The 19,506-nt window shown below is 47.8% G+C and overlaps 1 protein-coding gene and 1 long non-coding RNA gene across 3 annotated transcripts in view; one reads left to right on the forward strand and one right to left on the reverse strand.

Annotated features, from left to right (window-relative positions):
• Positions 1 to 19,506, forward strand: part of Fntb (farnesyltransferase, CAAX box, beta) — an 84,013-nt gene that overhangs the window by 21,395 nt on the left and 43,112 nt on the right. For both annotated transcript variants that reach the window (XR_001780410.2, NM_145927.2), the window contains exons 2-4: positions 3,692 to 3,756; positions 14,582 to 14,654; positions 16,238 to 16,329. Coding sequence is in view for 1 of the 2 variants with exons in the window: in NM_145927.2 (NP_666039.1) it covers positions 3,692 to 3,756; positions 14,582 to 14,654; positions 16,238 to 16,329 (230 nt within the window). In the remaining variant the exon portion in view is untranslated. The remainder of the gene's footprint in view (positions 1 to 3,691; positions 3,757 to 14,581; positions 14,655 to 16,237; positions 16,330 to 19,506) is intronic.
• Gm46357 lies at positions 358 to 9,018 on the reverse strand. Its single transcript, XR_003950199.1, has 3 exons — positions 8,906 to 9,018; positions 5,082 to 5,333; positions 358 to 397 (listed from the first exon to the last, which is right to left on the reverse strand). It is a non-coding gene; the product is annotated as a predicted gene, 46357 (long non-coding RNA).

The following is a 19,506-nucleotide window of genomic DNA, read 5'->3' on the forward strand; positions in this document are numbered from 1 at the left end:
CTCCTAAGAACCAAATGGGGGGAGGGAGAGACGGAAACCAAGTGCAAGAAATGACATGTAAACAGTCTGAGTAGCATCAAGGTCTCACTTTATTCAGCAAGGCTCAAGGCTTAAATGCACAAGCAAAAGAGGAAGTACTTCTCAGCAGGAGGGATGGTGCAGCAGAAATTTTTCTTTTGGCAACTACGCTGGGAAGCAGGAACTTGGTGGTATCAGGGTACATCTTGAGGTCAGGACATCTGGCGCTGACTTAGGGCTGGAACATTCTGTGGTTGTTCTTGGAACCGTGCGTTGGTGGCCTGCTTTTGACCCCCTTTTCTTCTGGGGGTGGGGGAGAGGCCCAATTCGGAGATCAAGACAATAGAGTTGTCTTAATAGCTCCCAACAATGAAGTTACCTGGGGAGAAATGGTTGAGACCATAAACTTATATTACCTTTTCCTTTAACAACAAAGGATTGTTGCCAGTAAAGAAATTACAAATACAGTAAATAGGAGCAGACAGAATCAGCCATTGAAGAAAGGCTTTTATTATGGGTGAGGAAACACACACATTCAGCAGGTAGACAGAGACTTTCCACAAAGCAAACAGGTTCTTCTTGAGGGCTGGGAACTCCTAAGTCTTTGAAAGGTCATCTTCTTATACTCCAGGGCTGATTAGTTTGAAGAAAGATAGGATGGCTGATTGGCCTGCAACTTGTGTAAACTTGTCCTGATCTGGCCTCGGACTCATTGAGTCAGCTGTTAGCAAGCAACATATTGGCAGGAGAAAAAGCCCACAAGGCCTTTGTTTCACACTGCCAAGCTTTTATCTCAGGTCTAGAGAATGAGGAAGACGCCATCTTGGAAGTTCACCATCTTTATTACCTAATCATGGACTCTCTCCTGTCCCTCCTGTCTACCAGGGAGTCTGTCCTCCTCCTCGTCCCTCAGTATCTACCTTCCCTTATCCTCTGGTGACTGGTACTGGGGAGATGAGCATCCAAACTGCCATCAGTTTTGTTGTTAGATCCAAGGCGGTTTCTCACTACTCAAAGGCCAATATTTAGCCAAGCGTTGACAGGAAGGAAATGAGTTCATTCAAGCACCCTGAACATTTGTCCCTTAAAAAAAGGCCATCTCAGAGAACTCAGGACTGCAAATAGGCTCCTAGAGGGACAGAAGAGGTACAGGGGGCAGTGACCAAGGTCAAGGGCTGGGTATGGCCTTCCTCCTCTTCATCACCCACAGCCCGACTCTCTGTTCTTTTATCTTGGCGAGTACAGTACAATCCACCTCAATCTCCCAAGGCTAGTTCCTGTAATTCTTTAGATGAACTTTCTATCTTTCTGCAACTTAGACTTCACAGCGGTGTGCATGCCTTGTGCATTTGATACACAGATTTAACAAATCAGAAGGGGCAAGACACATTTGCAGCAACCTGAAGGTCTCCAATTGCTCTGTTCTGTAAACCACAAGAAATATCAGCAGCTCACAACTCCATCATTCGGGTGTGGCTTCTTTAGAACTTAGGGAGGGGCAGTCAGGACCCGGTGGAAAGGGGCAGCTACTGTCACCATCCGGAGAACATGGACTAAGTTGCTGGAGAAGCGTATGTGGCACCAACATGTTTGTAGAAACAGGGTAATCTCTCCTCATCTTTCTCTCTCTCTTCTCATCTTAATCTTACTGGAATTTTTGGGGAGCTCCATTCAGGGTGTGACCTGTTACTAGGAATTGAAATGCCTCTTAGAGTTCTTAGTTTTATTAATAAAAGAATTTAAGAATGGCTTCAGGGGGAAAAAAAAAGCCCTGAGGACAACTTTATTAGAGTTTCAAAGAAGTAGCCCAGGGCAGGCGAATGCAAATCTTAGCAACTGTAAATCTTAGCAACTGCCCAGAGGAGGAAAATGGGGTGGGGGGGGGGGAAGAAGAAAGAGAAAGCCATGCTTTTTGAGTTAGGTTTTCTTTTTTTTTTTTTTTTTTTTTTTTTTTTCAAAGATTTATTTATTTATTATATGTAAGTACACTGTAGCTGTCTTCAGACACACCAGAAGAGGGAGTCAGATCTCGTTACGGATGGTTGTGAGCCACCATGTGGTTGCTGGGATTTGAACTCTGGACCTTCGGAAGAGCAGTCAGGTGCTCTTACCCACTGAGCCATCTCACCAGCCCTTGAGTTAGGTTTTCAAAAGCAGCCTCATGGTGGAAGGCAGGGGCCTTCAACAGAAGAATGTGAAGGCCCAAACTGTCTAGGCAAAGTATGTCTAGGCTTTGGTAAATATCCAAAAGAAAGAATAAACTTTTTTTTTTTTCAGTGCTTTTTGGAATAATTTGGAAAGACAGAAGACTAAGCAGAGCCCATGGTATAGTTCCATAAGAAACTATACTGAGAGTAAGGATTTTGGGAAGGGAATCCTTAAATTATTCTTAAAGGGACAACTATTCCTCCCATATTTTTAGCGTGGCTGAAGGTGAATCAGCCTGATTGAGGGATGGTCTCCATCAAGTGATTGACAGGCCCACCTGGATTAACTCTTAGTTTTGGGTAATGCTTAACGCTCTGGGATGTTACATCTTACTTAACCCAAGGCCAGAGGTAGATTCCATTCTTTGACCAGGAGGAAATAGCTTCCTTTCATAGGCCTCCAGAGCCATGATCAAGACTATTACGACATTCCCACCTCTGAAGAGGACCTAGAAGTCAATTAGGAATGGGCTGAAATTGGGGAGTAAGTAAATCCCACTCCCACCATGGAAGTCTAGAGAGTCAGTTATGTTTTCCAGAAAGGATTAGTGCCTGGACTGGAGTTTTCTCTCTATCTGTGTTGGCTAGTTGTTTGTCAACTTGATCTAAGCTAAAATTAGCTGGGAAGAGGAACCCCAACTGAGAATGTACCTCCATTCAGATTGCCAGTAGCAGGTCTGTAGGTCTCTCTATGTCTCTGTGTTTGTCTGTCTGTCTGTCTCTCTGTTTCAAGACAGGGTTTTTCTTTGTATCTCGGGGTCTCTAGAAATCACTTTGTAGACCAGACTGGCCTCAAACTCAGAGAACTATCTGCCTCTGTATTCCTAATTCGGGGACTTTCTTGATTAATGATTGATGATTGTACCAAGGTAAGCCATCCCACTTTGAAGCAGGGTGGGAGTGGGCGTGGTGCCATTCCTGGTCATGTGGTTCTGAGTTGTGTAATAAAGGCTGAGCAAGCCACCGGGAGCAAGGCAATAAGCAACATTCCTCCATGGCCTCTGCTTCAGTTCCTGCCTCTACTAGGTTCCTGTGGAGAATTCCTGCCCGGACTTCCCTCAGTAATTAGAGTGGTGACTTGAGCGTTGTAGGTGAAATAAACCCAAGTTGCTTTGGTCATAGCATTCCATCACAGCAATAGAAGCCCTCAGTTAAGCCTCCAGGCAAGGTGCTCATTTAGGAAATTAGAAACCAGAGCCCCCTTCCCCTTTCCTTTCCGGCATTCCAGCTAGAAAACCAATGACATTCCTGGGATTGTTGTTTTTGGGGTCCCTGCCCCTAAAGTACCTCTCCAATGACTATGTCTTGTTTGTCATTAAGCCATGCTGTAGAGCCTCTGAATCTCTGTGCAGCACAGAACTGTGCTGAGAAACTTCAGGCACTAGACATAGGTGGCGCTAGGAAGAAAAAGCCGATAGCATCTCATCTTTATGTCTTCTCTCTTCCATGTCCTGCTGCCCCATCAGGCCAAAGTAGAAGAGAAGATCCAGGAGGTCTTCAGTTCTTACAAGTTTAACCACCTTGTACCAAGGTAAGCTGTGTGTTGGAGCTTGCGGGTCTGAGGGAGCCTTTTGCCTTTCCTTCTTGCCTCTACTTAAACAACTAGGGGACCGTTTCCCCAAGCAGCTCTTTATCAGTGGAACTGGAGATCAGGTGATTGTGAGCCACCTGATGTGGGTGCTGGAAACCAAACTCATGTCCTCTGGAAGAACAGCAAGTGCTCTAAACTGCAGAGCCATCTCTCAGGCCCATAGTTATTTCTTTTGACACTATCTAAATTAAATACAGGGAGCCAGCATGTGAACCATCTGGTTAAGATGCTATGTGGCCCGAAGTGCAGCCTCCTCTTGCTTAGCATGTCTGCCATTCTCCCCTTCCTCCTCTTCCTCCTCTCCACCCCACCCCTCCCCTTCTCTTTAAGACAGGGTTTCCCAGTGTAGCTCTGGCTGTCCTGGAACCCACTGTGTAGACCAGGCTGGCCTCAAACTCAGCCTCCCTGGTGCTGGAATCAAAGGCATGCACCACTTCGCCTGACTGTCTACTGACTTCTTAAGACAGTTTTTAATTAAGACTCTGGGGACTTTTTCTTTGTAGACACCTTGTCAAAATTTATTCCTACAGATAAAGAGGCCAATGAGGTAGAAATCCATTCTCTCAATTGCTTTGCAGTGCTGGGGTTTGAACTTGGGGCCTCACGTGTACATTATCACACATCACCAGCCTAGAAGTAGCCCTTCCATGCTTAGGATGAGCAGTCTTTTGAATTCTGCACAGTCCTTGGGTCAAGTACATAAAAGTCTTGTGAGGCCGGTTCATCAGACAATACGACTGACTGCTATGGTGGCCTGTCTACTCTCTCGGTGAGAAGCACCTATTGCAGGACACTGACCCAGGACAGAGGTCTGGGTACTTCTTACTGAAATTTTACATATGCCTCTGCTCTTGTTACCTTTGGTCCCTCTTTAATTAGCCAGTGCAGAAACAGCTGGAAAAGGCGGCATTTCTAGGGAAGGGCTGGGGAGAAGGCAGAGGGCCTTATCCTTCCCTGGAAGGCGAGGCGAGGGGAAAATGTCAGTCAGCTAGAAGGCTCTCTCTCTAGTCTGCCAGGCTACATCTCTGCATTACCCAAAACTGAGCCCTCGGTCCAAGGAACTTTTCCTTTTGCCATGAGCCGCAGCTGGAGCTTAGCAAATGACATTTATGTCACCAGCTCAGGGGAACAGATGCGAAGAGGATCGATGCCACTCTCACCTCCTCCACACAGACCTGCTCCAGCTTCACTTCCCAGAAGTGGTTGGACTCCGGTGCTGAGGGACGTGACGGTGGAGAGGGCTTTGCTGTCCACAGATGACTCACCTGGCCGGGCTCTGAGTCACTGTCTTCTGCCTAGGGCTCTGTGTTCCCACGCAAGTGACCTGTGACACTGACATTCTCTTCTCCTTCTCATCCAAGCTGATCCTTTGTACTCCATCCTCCTTAACGAGTGGTGAGGGGGGCTGAGAGGCTGCAGTCTGGAAGGGTTTGGAGAGCGGTGGGAGAGACTCCACCCCCAATCCATAGATCTCAGCCAGATGTGGGTGGAAAGCAAGTTCTCAGGCTTGGAACTTTCTAGAAACAGAATATATCAGGTTTCCGGGTTTGTCTCAGGAATCATAGCTTCCATTTTTCTTTTTTCTTTCTCTCCTTTTTTTCTGTTTTCTTTAAAAAAATTTTTTTTCTTTTGTATTTTTGTTTTGTTTTGTTTCAAGACAGGGTTTCTATGTGTAGCCCTGGCTTTCCTAACTTGATTTGTAGACCAGGCTGGCCTCATATTCACAGAGATCTGCCTCCTCTGTCTCCCAAGTGCTGAGATTTAAAGCATGCGCCACCACTGCTCGGCTCTTTTGTATTTCTTTTTTGTTTGTTTGTTTTTGTTTTTGTTTTTCGAGACAGGGTTTCTCTGTGTAGCCCTCAGCTGTCCTGGAACTCACTTTGTAGACCAGGCTGGCCTCAAACTCAGAAATCCGCCTGCCTCTGCCTCCCAAGTGCTGGGACTAAAGTCGTGCAGCATCACGCCCGGTTCTTTTGTATTTCTTGTTTTAAATTTTGTCATTTTTGCCTATGAAAACAACTGTCTTTGAAAAATATTTTACAAGCTGATATTTTATGAGAGTGTTGTGCCTGCATGTAAGCATATGAATCATATATCTGTCTGGTGCCTGCAGGGGCCAGAAAAAGATGTCACATCCCCTGGAACTGGGATTACAATGGACATAAGCCTCCATATAGGTGCTGAAAATATGACTTAGGTCCTCTGCAAGCACAACCAGTGCTTTCAACTACTGAGCCTTCTCTCTAGACCACAAAACGAGTGTCTTAAAGGATGGTACTTAGCATGTTAATTGATAATTGAGATATTACACATTTTGGCGGAATAGATCAGCCAAATGAGTGTATAAATCAGGCTATCTGTGTAAAGCTGAAGCTAAATGCTACAGAGTGAGCTAGGGTGTGAGGATCAATCTGGGGTATGGTTCATCGTGGTAAAGTACTTGCCAGAATTCACCAGGCACTGCCTTCCATACCCAGAACAGCCCCCTCCCCCAACCACCACCAAGGGGAAAATCTGAACATGTAGCAGAATTCTAAATTATCATTATAATCTTAACCTTTTGTAGTCAAAATGTAAGTCTTGGCCGGGAGGTGTAGTGAAATGTAGAATATTTGTGTAGAGATATGAGGCCTAGAGTTACACCACAAAACAAAATAAAACAACCCCCAAAGAACAACAAACCAAAGGAACAGGATCACATTTGAGAGCCATGGCAGTGTGATCCAGGAGCGGACTTCATGGCTCTCCACACGCATTCCCAGATGTTGGCAGTACACCCAGGTGACAGCTTGTATTCCTGGGGTCACGGTACTGATCAGATGTGACACGCTGTCCGGACCCCTGGCTGCGTGCAGGTCCAGGAATGCCCGCAGTGATGATGAGGCAGGCATTCGCTGTTCGGCATGCCAGAGCCAAAGCCAGGAAACAGATGTGGCTGACGTTCAGCACTGAAGTGGAACGTTGCTGCATTCTACAGTTCATCCCGCTCCCAGAAACGACTTTTCTGTGAGGCATGGTGGTGTGTGCACTTGGGTGGGGTGGGGGAGTAAAGGCAGGAGGACCAGGAATCCAAAGCTTCCCTTACACATGAGTTCAAGACCAAAACTAGCCTGATCACAGAAGACCTTATGTAATAATAATAATAATAATAATAATAATAATAATAAATTTTTTAAAAAGGAAAGATTCCCCTCCCTTTTGACTGTGGAGTATACATCGGCCCTGGAGTGAGAAAGTCAGTACCAAGAAGGCCTCCTTGTTCCTTTTCTTTTCCATTTATGAATTTAGAACCCTCTTGACCCATGCCCCGCACCCTGTCCCTTGAACTCAGGCCATCATGCCCCGCAGTGCATTCCTTTACCCACTGAGCCGCTCATAGCTTGTATTTTTATCGTTTTGTCAACACCCTGCTTTCTTTTATCATTGTTGTTGTTGGAATGTTTTGTTCTTGGCTTGGTGTTGACGGTGCGCTTTTGAAAGAGGTTCTTTTGTTGTCCAGAGATAAGTAAGAGCCTGACCCTGAGCTTGGTCTTACTCCCTCCACCTCCCAGAGGCTGTGATCTCAGGTGTACCGATGCCACACTGCATCCTGGTTTCTTACAAAAGTCAGTATTTTCTGTTAGGACTCAAAGAAACCAGGGATAGATGGATGAGGTGCTTGTGGACATATCAAAGCGACTCTGGCCACCAGTCATTCTCAGTGGCCCAAGTACTTCGTACAGAGGCCTGGCTCCTCTCAGTGCTTCTGACCCCTGACCCCTGACCCCTGACCTCTCCATGTCCTGAGCTTCACTCTGCTTCCCTTTCACCTGCTTCTCTTTCTGTCTGTATAACTCAGCCGCTGTCTTGGTTTTTCTCTTGGTTCTCTTTGCCCTCGTGGTCTTCTTTTATCTCTCTCTTCTTCCCTGCCTTTCTCCCGCTCCCAGTCTCTCTCTCGTCTCATGCCCAGTCTGTTCTGCTGGCCGTGTTCAGGCTGACCCTTCCAGGTGCCTGTGGCTGTGCTTTCCTTCATGTGTGCAGCAAACCTCCTCAGCCACACCTCCTCACGTCCTCAGTGTCCTCAGCCGTCACGTCCTCAGTGTCCTCTTCACTCTTTTCTAGCCATTGAGCTCAAACACAGGGCCGGCAGCAGTCCTACTAGCTGAACCACAACCCCAGCCTTCTCCACAGTATTCTTGGTCTGCCCCTTGGGAATGCATACTTTTCCAGTCCAGCACCGTAACTAACCACTTGGCCATCACAGTCCTGATACTTTTTCAGTTCATTTCATTTGCTGTAATGTGAAACCTAAAATGTATAGATGGTGCATACACACACACACACACACACACACACACACACACACACACACACACACACACAGAGACTTTAACATTGTTTTCTCTAGGGCAGAAGTGACCCACGTGCTCCCTAGTGTAGAAAGCTGTGCTAGCAGCGAGCGCACTTGCGGTTCTCTCTGGAGATTAAGTGTAGCAGTGTGTGGTTCTGAAGCCAGCACTGAAGTCCTAGAAACTTGACCTGTGTCTTCCTCCACTCCTGTATATAAACCCCGAGATTCTGGGTGGTATACTTCTCAGTGCTGCGTTTTCTACACTCAGGGTCTTCCATGTCACAGTCTACCACGGGACACTCGGGTGGCCCAGGTTTGGAGAAGCATGCTTGCTTTTACTCTGGCCTTGTTCTTGTGAAGTCCTTCAGGGTTTTGCCCCCTCATTCTGGACCAGTATTTAAAGAGTCACCAAAGAGCCAAGTATTCTCATGGGGCCCATAGAATGCCCCATGATGAGCTGGCTAACTTACAAGTGTCTAGAATGTCCTAGACAGAGGGGACAACCTGTGCAAAGTCCTGAGGCTGCAGAGAGCAGAGCTCAGTGAGGTTGTGGGGTAAGGTTGGAAGGAGAGAGGAAGGTACCTGGGGAAGGTCTGGAAGCTCACCCCAGAAATAGAAGCTGTATCACTCTGTGGTACACACTTCAAACCCTTCCAATTCCAGTCCCTAGACACACAACACACACACACACACACACACACACACACACACACACACACACACACAGTTTCCCTCTGAGTGCTACCTGAGTGCCCTCACCTACTGGTGTTCTGAGCTCCTGCTTCATCCGGCCTGTTTTCTTGTCCCCATTCTTGGCTTTGAGGCTGAGCTCTTAGAGGTGGGAGGAGCTTTGGCTGTTAACTTCCTACACAGAGACTGGAGCGTCAGGGTGTGAGTCAGCCTGGTAACCAAGTGCACAGTGGGGGCTCCGAAACCCTGGAGCTTAAGAGGTTCGAGAGGTTGGAAATCCAAGATCAAGATGCTAGCAGGCCTGGTTCCTCCTGAGGCCTGTCTCAGGATCTGCCCGGCTATGTCCTCACGTCGCCTTCTGTTTATGCTCAGACTCCCCAGCGTCTCCCCTGCTCCCTCAGCTTTCAGGGCCTTTGTGCATGCTGGGCAAACATGCCACCCTGAGCTACACCCCTGGCATTCTTCCTTTTACTAAAGCACCTGTATTATTGGGTAGGGCTCTACCCTTGGGATCTCATTTAACCTTAAATTCTTTCTTAAAGGTCTGATTTCGAAACACAGTCACACTGTGGGTTAAGATTTCAGCATTGATAGTGAAGTGGGGAGGGGCACAAGTTAGCGCATAATAGCAGGGGTTTTGTTGTTGTTGTTTTGTTTTGTGTGCAATTTAGTGCAATTTCTGATTGGCTAAAATAAACTGAACACTTCAACTTAACAGTACGTCTATATGCTTATAATTGAATGGATGAGAATGGGAGAAGTGAGAAGTTGGCTTGGGGAAATGTCATTGGAAGTCATCTCTCCCCGCATCCTCTACCCTTCCTTTCCCTCCAGCACATGAAGCTGACGTTTCTCTTCACGCAGGCCCAGCTAGAAAACAGCCCCCCTCTCTCCAGGGCCCTTGGGCCTGTTGTCTGTGGGTGAGGCTCAGGGTTAGAGGGGGGCTCCTCAGGAAGGGGCTTTCCTCGGGCTGACTCAGGTTCTAAGGACCGCCTGAGGTAGATGAGGAGGTGTTTCCTGAGCAGCCAGGGTTCAGGCAGTTCTTTCTCATCAGCAAGCCCATCTGTTGCCTTTCGAGGCCAAAAGCTCCCCCTGGCCTTGGAGCTCACCGACTTCCTAGTGACTGAAAAGCTCCCTGTCATAGCAAAAGATTGTCCAAGAGACAAGGAGAAGACTTCGTAGCGTTTCAGTACTTGAAAACATTCTTTTCCATGTGTTTATGTTGTGTGTGTCTGTGGTGGTGGTGTCTGTGCATGGGACGGGAACTTGGAGGTCGGAGGACAGGCTGAAGGACTCAGTGGTGTCCTTGAACCATGTGGGCTCCAGGACTGAGCTCGAGGGGTCAGGCCAAAGTGCTCCTAGTGCTGAGCTGTCCCACTGGGCCGAGTTCCTGTGCTTTTGAAGGATTTGTTTAGTTATTTAACTCAGCTTGGTAAAAATGCCATGCGTGGTGGCACCTGCTGATAATCTCGGCAGAGGCAGAGAGGCAGAGGCAGAGGCAGAGGCAGAGAGGCAGAGAGAGAGGCAGAGGCAGAGGCAGAGGCAGAGAGGCAGAGAGAGAGAGGCAGAGGCAGAGGCAGAGAGGCAGAGGCAGAGGCGAGATCCTTTTGAAGGATTTGTTTAGTTATTTAACTCAGCTTGGTAAAAATGCCATGCGTGGTGGCACCTGCTGATAATCTCGGCAGAGGCAGAGAGAGAGGCAGAGGCAGAGGCAGAGAGGCAGAGAGAGAGGCAGAGGCAGAGGCAGAGAGGCAGAGGCAGAGGCGAGATCTCTCCCAGTTACAGGCCAGTCTGTTCTACAAAGTGAGTTCCAGGGCTACATGGAGAAACCCTGTCTCCAAAAAAACAAAACCAACCAACCAAACAAACAAACCAAAGCCCCAACCAAAGACTGGCTTGTGGAGTGTGTGTGTAACCCCCAGAACTTGGGAGGGTAAGGCAAGAAGATCTTAGTTCAAAGCCAGCCTGGACTACTTAGGTAAAGCCCAGTGTAGAGTCCGGATCTCACCTGGCTCGGGCATCTCCAGTCACTGCTGGTCTGCCCCTCATTAACAGTCTTGCTCGTTCTTGTCACAGGCTTGTCATAGGCCTGCGGTTCCATCCTGCTCAGACTGAGCCAGGATGTTCAAGCTATTTCAGAAATGTGCTTACCACTCCCCACCCCCATCCCAACCCCACTCCCGCTTAGTCTGCTCTTCTCACTGCTGTTTCCCAGATACTTCCAGCAAGGAAGCTGGGCAAGGTAGCACACACTTCTTTTTGGCTCCCAGTCCCTTTATTCATCTCATGTGTTGTCTGCCACCGTCGCCACAGCAGCCAGTCTATATCTCCTGGGCTCTGGGCTCCTCATTCCTGAGAAGTCCCAGGCTGTCATCCGCATGGTTTCTTCTGTCTCCTCCTTCCCACTTCAGACTCCAAGATTTGGCTAGGTTCACACACCTGCGCATCCCAACATCTCTGTCTCTGAGGATGTGGAATTCTTCCTTATTGGAGGTTCACGTCCCCCGCTGTCCTAACCTCATCAGTAACTCCCTTTAAAATCCTTTTTACTTGCTTATTGTTGTGTATACGTGTGTATGATGCACGTGTAGGCTCCTGTGGAGGTCAGAGGATGACTGGAATTGGTCCCCTCCTTCTGCCGTTACCCAGGCTTCAGGGATGGACTGGGGTCCTGAGGCTTGCACGGCTAGTGCTTTAGAAGGCCAGGAAGTGGGAACTCTCTGGCCTTGGACATGAAGTCTTCTGCACCAGCCTCCTGCATGCTGGGCTTATGGGCACACACCATGCTCAGCTTTGTCCCTTTTGAGGAGAAAATAACATTTAATAGAATATAATTCATCCATCATTCATTGGCTTTAGCATATTCACCAAGCCGTACACCTTGTCAAGGCTAATTATTTTTGAGCATTTCCTTAGAAGAGTACCCTTAGTCATCACCCTGAGGGCCTTCATATTCCTCAACTCTAGGCAACCGATTAATCTACTTTCCGTCTCTAAGGGTTTTTCCTCTGTGGACATTTCCTATAAGTGGGATCATAGAACATGTGGTATTTTGTAAGTAGCTTCTTTTGCTTAGCATGTTTTCAGGGTCATCCTTATTGTATCTCAGGCTCCCATTTGCCCTTAGGTTTTCTTCAGACAAGCTCTCTGGATGGGCTGGCACTCACTATGAAGACTGGGCTGGCCTTGAACTAATAGCAGCCCTCTCGCCTCTCTGCTTTCTGAGTCCTGGGTTTAGGGCCTGGGCTTCTATGCCCAGCTTTGCTTCAGGGTATTTTTTGTGTCTTTTTTTTTTTTTTTTTTTTTTTTTTTTTAAAGATAGGGTCATACTTTGTAGTCCTGGAACTCACAGAGATTTACCTACCTCCATCTCCCAAGTGCTGGGGTCAAATGTGTGCACCACCATACCCAGCCTTCTTTCAGGCTTTAAACAATCCCTTAATGGAGTTCTGCCCCTCTCCAGTCTGACTTCTCTCTGCCTACTTCTCTTGTGTGCTTTGGCTCCAACACCTTCACTAAATTAACTAAAACATGCTATGGTGGCCTCTTTGGTTTTTGCCTGGCCATTTCGTCGTCCTGCTTTTGTCTCAGTACTGTCCTCTTAGGGAGGATATTTCTGACTCCCCTGCCTTCCTGTGAGCTCAGAGCCACTGCACTTACCAGGTCAGAGCATCAAGTGGACAGGGCTCTACCTTGCCTTTACTTGTCTGGGTCCACCAGCAGATCGTCGCTGTAGGGAACATTCATCCTGGACCATGCAAGATGCTCCCTACACAGGAGTCCTGACCATTAGACCTCTGAAAGTGAAACTGACTCTGGTCATTTCCTCTTTCTTCTGGTTTTTGAGACCAAGTCCTATATAGCTCAGGCTGGTCTTGAACTTGTTATATTGCAGAGGATGACTTTGAACTCCTGATCTTCTGCCTCCAGCACTAAGCTTATAATACACACACCTTTACCACACCTAGCAACTATTTCCTGTCGATGTAGTTTGCTCTGAGCTCTGCCGAGTGTTCACAGAAGTCATTGGCCACTCTGTCGTTTGTCATCTTTGTCTTCAGTCTTCCTGCATCATCTGCCATTTTTAAATACTTCGTCATGATTCTCTCCTCCCTCATTGTCTGTGACACGACTTGCCCTGGTTCCTGTCTTGCTCCTGTCTCTTTCTAAGGATAGTTCTTCCCATAGTTCTGATCTGCCTTCTACAGCTTCACCTGTCCCATCTCTTATGTGTGATCTGGGTTCCTGTCTGCATCTCACACCGTCTAAGACCATTTTCTGTTGCCTGAACTAGGGACGTGGGGTTTTGGTTTGGTTTGGTTTGGGTTTTTTCGAGACAGGGTTTCTCTGTGTAGACCTGACTGGCTGTCCTGGAACTCACTCTGTAGACCAGGCTGTCCTTGAACTCAGAGATCTGCCTGCCTCTGCCTCCTAAGTGCTGGGATTAAAGGCATGCGCCACCACTGCCTGGTGAACTAGGGACTTTTATTGTTTGTATCTATTTAGAGCGTATTTTGGTTAATGACTCTGGAGGCTGGGAAGCTGGAGAACACGGTAGCAAGGCTGCCTTCTGTGAGGACCTTTGCTGTGTTCAGAGCAGGGCAGAAGGCAAAAGGCCATTGGGTGCATGGGAAGAGGCAGAGTAAGGAATTCCCTCGCTTTGTAACATCTGACTTGAAAACCACCCACTCATTTGAGAAAGACATTACAGCCCCCTCAGTGACTTAAAGAACAGTCCTGCCTGCCTGCTCAGAGACCCCGCTGTCTCTTAATACCCTTGTGACTTTTTTTGTGTTGGCTGCCCTTGAGTTTGTGATCCTTCTGCCTTCTGGAGGGCTAGGACTACAACAGGTGGGTACACCACCGCCATTGCTTTTCTTTTGAGCCAGAATTTCTCTTCTTGCCTTGGAAGGCTCTTCTGAGATAGAGACCACATCAGTGATCGTATTCTGAGCAGGGAGCAGTGGGAGTTCTGGAAACAATTGTTTATTGACTACCTAGAAGAGAGTGCTTCTTTCCCCCGTTATTCCTGTAGTCAGCAGGCTCAGTGAACGTCTCGACATTCTTTCCGCTTTTCATTCTTCCATAACCACACAGGCCATCTTTCAACATTAAGCAAGAAGTCCCGCCTCCCTCTTCGCCCTTGCAGGTGGCCATGGGCAGCACATTCCATCTTAAAGCCAGTATTGCTGACCCCAGTGCTATGGGTGTGCCTGGCCCTTGGAATACAAAAAGCATCCTCTGGCCAGGGCTGTGGGTCAGCACGTGGGAGGTGGAATTTTGGGGCCAGAGTAACAGATGGACAACCAAGGGGTGGGCAGGGGACAAAAATACAGATCTCAGACAAGTGGTCTCAGAAGAAAGGACTGAGTGGGGGAGGCGGAAGCAGCAAGGTTCTGAGTTAGATTGTTTACAGCATGGCCGGTGCTGCCCTTCAGATTGCTTGCAGTCCCTGGGTCCTGGAGAAGATCTCCAGTAGACTGTCAGCACCAACCATCATGTGCTGTGTGCCCAGTGCAGGGCAGTCCCCTCCTTCACAAGGTGTTTCCTCTCAGAACAGCGTGCAGGCACCCAGAGAACTCAGCCGTCTGCCTCTTTGCCCTTGGTGTAGTTACTTTTTGTACATACTGAAGTTACCAGGAATCCACGTAATGACTCTGGGCAGTGTCCTAACAGGTGTGTGTCAGAGCGTGCGTGTGCTCGTGTGAGCTTGCAGAAGGGCTTACAGACTCTTTCTCTTTCCAGGCTCATTTTGCAGAGGGAGAAGCACTTCCATTATCTGAAAAGAGGCCTTCGACAACTGACAGATGCCTATGAGGTAAGACATGGCCTGGGGACTTCCGGTCAAGCCCTGGGCAGTGCTTCTGGTTGAACATGAAGGCTGTTGTTGGTCTCACCTGTTGCAGATGCGCCCGCTGGGTCACATGGCTCTGGCAGGAACCAGACTGCTGGTTCAGAGCTGATGCTCTACTTATGGGCTAAAGAAAGGCTTCTCCAGCTAAGAGGTGACGGCACATGCCTTTAGACCCAGCGCTCAGGAGGAGGAGACAGGAGGGCAGATCTCTATGAGGTTGAGGCCAGCCTGGTCTACAGAGCGAGTTCCAGGATAGCCAGGGCTACACAGAGAAACCCTGTCTCAAAAAAACAAAAACAAAACAAAACAAAAAAAAAAAAACCAAAAAAACAACCAAACCAACAAAACAAAACAAAATCTTCTCCAGTTTTGTCAGCCCCTAGACCCCCAGAGCTAGTGGAACATTCTAGATGGGCTAGGCCTGTCCTTCATTATTTGATCACAGCCTGCTTTCTCCTGACTCCCTTTACTTGGAGATCAAAGTCAGTTTGGCCAGAGGACCAGGACTTGAATCCCAGAGGGCACTAAACAGAGTAAATCTTAAAGCATGATCCTAAGAGCCATGAGATGATGGAAGGGCCTAAGAGCCGTGTGGGGGTAGAAAAGGCTGTGACCAGCAGGGAGGGCTCCCATCTCCCTGCCTCCCTTTACAAAGGATAGCACTGCCTTTAATTGACTTTTATTTCAGAGTTCGATGTTTGATGTGTGTGTGTGTGTGTGTAGGGGTTTTCCAAGCCTAGCATAGGTAACCCGGGTAACACAGCCGACACCCCAACTCTGGCATTTACTTCTTTTATAACCTGGAGAAAATGAGTCTCCCCAGACCTTGTTGATGTACTTTAAACATATAGAACCTGTAACTGGTACCACCTGCCCTGTGGAGCACGGGCTGCTCAGCTGTCATGTTTGACTTGAATTAGGATCAAGGTCTGTGCACGCATCACCTCCAGAAGCCTTTGCCCTGTCTCCAGACACACTCATCTTTCTCCGGGTCCTCCGAGCACCTAACAGGTGCTTTGCTAACCTCGTTCCGGGAAGACACTGGGTAACTCAGGCTTATGTGTCTACTGCGTCTTTCTCTAAGATAGCCATGCCAGTCAGTATTCCACGTGCTGAGCACCCCAAGACTCACAATCAGTTTCTGACATCGACATGCCCCCAGTGTCTAAGGTCTGGCACAAGCAGATACCAAATATTTGCTGAATCTGTAAATGAGTGAATTCAGGAAATGTCCTTGTGAGAAGGAAGATGTGTTTCCTTGTCTGCAGAGGGAAACCAGCAGCAGTTAACTGCCCTGTGTGTAAGTTCTCTGCTCAGCCTTGCTTGGACTCCTGCAGCAGGGACTTAAGAAGAGTTTAAGACTTGTTCCCTGTTGTTCTGTTGTCACAGATGAAAGCACCCTTCTTTTGCTGATTGTTGTCCGAGGGAGCGAGAGTGCCTGCCTCCTCCTCCCCTTGCTAGGCTTCAGGAACTAAGACAGATGTAGCCTTGTCACAGGACCTTGGAGCGACTGACTAAAGGGTGTGTTTTCTCCCGGTCCCCCTCAGTGTCTGGATGCCAGCCGCCCCTGGCTCTGCTACTGGATCCTGCACAGCCTGGAGCTCCTTGACGAACCCATCCCCCAGATAGTGGCCACAGAGTGAGTTCTGGCTTTGGGGAGCCTGGGGTATACTTTGGAATCGCGTCCTGGATTTGGAATTCCTTTTGCTCCTGTTTTATTTGATGTAAACGGGGAGAAAACCTTGTTACAGAGAAACCCTTGCCCTTCCCTTGACCTCCAGCAACTTCCGGAAACTCCTCCACACAGAAGCTCTGCTCTAAACTGGTGGGTAGAGCAACTCTTTCAACTTCCAGAGGAGGTCTGGGATGTTTTTTCTTCATTCCGTCTTTCTCTCCCTCCCTCTCTTCTACTCCCTCCCTCTTTTCCTCTCCCTCTCCACCTTCCCCCTCTATTTTTATTTTATTTTATTTTTTTAAAGACAAGGTGGTGTCGGTCCAGGCCTTTAATCCCAGCTCTTGGGAGGCAGATGTCTGTGAGCTGAAGGACAGCCTGGTCTACATACAGCCAGGGCTACATGGAGAAACCTTGTCTCCAACAAAACAACAGTAAAAACAAACAAACAAAAAAACCCACCAAAACCAACCAAACAAAAACCCCCATTTACTCAGATAAGGAAAGTCTCTGTGTGTAGCTGCTTTGAACTCACTCTATAGACCAAGCTGGCCTCCAACTCACAGTGATCCTCCTGCCTCAGCCTCCCATGTACTCTGGCTTTGACCTTTGAGAAGAAGTCCTCACCATCATGCCTGACAGTTATGACGAAACGCCACGGAAAGCATGTACTACTGTGAATCAAAACACTCTTACCTTCCTTACACACCTCCATGGAGGTGTAAAGGCTGGGAACAGGCCAGCTCTCCACAGGACTAGGTGGGTAACTGTCTTGGGTACCAGTGCCGTGTGAGACTCACAGTCTCATTGACCTCTGATTGATGACAAGACATGTGAGCAACGTAGCGGTGCCCCACACTGCTGGTGCAGGTGCAGCTTGTAAAGTGGCACCTCGTGCTCATCACGGGTCGTATTTTAAGAAAAACAAACACAAAAACTGACCCTGCCCCCAACCTTGAAAATACCAGACCTAGGAAAGGACGGCCAGGAACTGAATCTAAGGGGTTTACTGAGAGCGTGTCTTCTGGGCTGTGTGCCCCCACTCCCTTGTACTCTGGAGGGCAAGGAGTTTGGGAAGCAAGTGTCCTGAGCCAGGTTTGGTTTTCCCACAGCAGAAGGTAGCAGCTGTGCCAAGACTCGTGGAGGCTCGCTGGAGCCCTCCCTAGTCCCAGAGCCCCTGCCTTGGTCACATTGTCAGGTCAGAAGAACAGAACTTACATTGTCTCATTCATTCTCTTTTAACAATAACCTCTCATTCTCGCCTCCCTGGGAAGGATGTCTTGTGATGAATGTGGATGGAGGAGATAATAAAGAATTAAGCCATTAACCCTTAGAATTCATATTTCTGTGACAGAGGGAAAATATGTCTTGTTTTTATAATCCAGACATTGCAACAAGCTTGCTTGCTTCCAGCTCTGGAAGTGGAGTTGGACTCAGTTTCTGCAGTCACAGGAATTTAATTGTCAAAATAAAGGCCAGGGTGTATTTGAAATACCAGTTGGGGGCTGGGGGGTTCTTTGGGAAGCCCCCCACCCAACGCCCGCACTGTCAGGATGTATGCTAGAATAGGAGGGATGCGTATTAGAGAAGGGATGGGAAGGAGGAGTTTGTGAGAGACCCGTGGAGGCCTGAGAGATGACACAGACCGCGTTGGGTACAGAGACAAGATGGCGGCTCCTGCAGTGGGAGCCCGTCACCAGCAGCTTCCTTTGTTTTTCTAGGTTGCACAGAAGGTCCTTTTTCAGGGCCACTTCTCTGAGAAAGTCAGTGTTAGCTGCTTTTGTGTCAGTATTAGATAGGAAGAGGGGCCGTGAGATGGCTCCGCAGGCACCTGCCTTGAAGTACAAAGGCCTGAGTGTGACCCGGGACACACAGGGTGGAAGGAGAGCTCCAGATGGGAGGAGAGGCCTCTTTAAAGACCTTGTCACAGTGAACAGCATCAGTGCCAAGGGATGCTTTAAATCTTACTTAAAGTAGCTGGGCATGGGGGTGCACGCCTTTAATCAGCTAAGTGGATCTCTGCGTTCGATGCCAGCCTGGTCTACATAGGGAGTTCAAGGCTAGCCAAAGCTATATAGTGAGACCTTATTGTTCCTTCTACTTCAAAAGTGGATATTTTGAAAATAGTCAATTTGTCTCAATTTCAAGAACCATTTTAATAATCAATGGCTAAGAGTTTATTTTACAACTGCCTTGAAAGTATTTAATTCATGGTTCTTCTGAGCATTGATTTAATAAACCTTATCTTTATTTTTTTAGTGTATTAACAGTTTTAGAGACAGATCTCACTTTGTAGACAGAAATTCACTATGTAGCCCAGGCTAGCTTCAAACTCATGGCGTCCTCCTGCTTCACTTTCTGAGTGCTGGGATTTCAGGTGTAAGTCACCATACCTGGCTTACTTTAATGAACTTTAAAGTCTAGTTTCTGTTTTTCAGTATGAGAGTGAATCTAGGGCTTTATGCATGTTGGGTAAGCCTACTATTAGGCTGTATACCACATCTTAATTTAATGAAGGAGTGTGTGTGTGTGTGTGTGTGTGTGTGTGTGTGTGTGTGAAAGAGAGAGAGAGAGAGAGTGGGAGGGAGGCAGACAGAGACAGAGAGAAAGACAGAGACAGAGAGATGCGTGTGTGCCCACACTTCTCACAGCAAGTGCTCTTACCCTCTCATTTGTATGATGAGTACATGAGTGTGTAGATCACTGGTGGGCATGCATGTACCACAGTGCCCATGTGGAAGCCAGGAGACAAGGTTTGGTAATTGTTCAGGCGCTCAGGCAGGGTCTGCTTCTTGCTTCTGAGGCTCAGCATACTTAGGCTGGTTGGCCCAGGAACTCCGGGGCGGCTCTGTGTCCACCCCCCAGCTCCATGCACGAGTGCTGGGTTCATGGATTTGAATCCTTATATCCAGCTTTTCACTGTCAGTCTATGTGACAAGTGCTTTTCCATCCTGAACTTATTTTCTTTCTTTCTCTCTTTCTCTCTTTCTCTCTTTCTCTCTTTCTCTCTTTCTCTCTTTCTCTCTTTCTCTCTTTCTCTCTTTCTCTCTTTCTCTCTTTCTCTCTTTCTCTCTTTCTCTCTTTCTCTCTTTCTCTCTTTCTTTTTTTTTTTTTTTAAGATTTATTTGTTATATATAAGTACAC

This window comes from Mus musculus, chromosome 12 (assembly GCF_000001635.26).
Source record: "Mus musculus strain C57BL/6J chromosome 12, GRCm38.p6 C57BL/6J".
Taxonomy (NCBI): domain Eukaryota; kingdom Metazoa; phylum Chordata; class Mammalia; order Rodentia; family Muridae; genus Mus; species Mus musculus.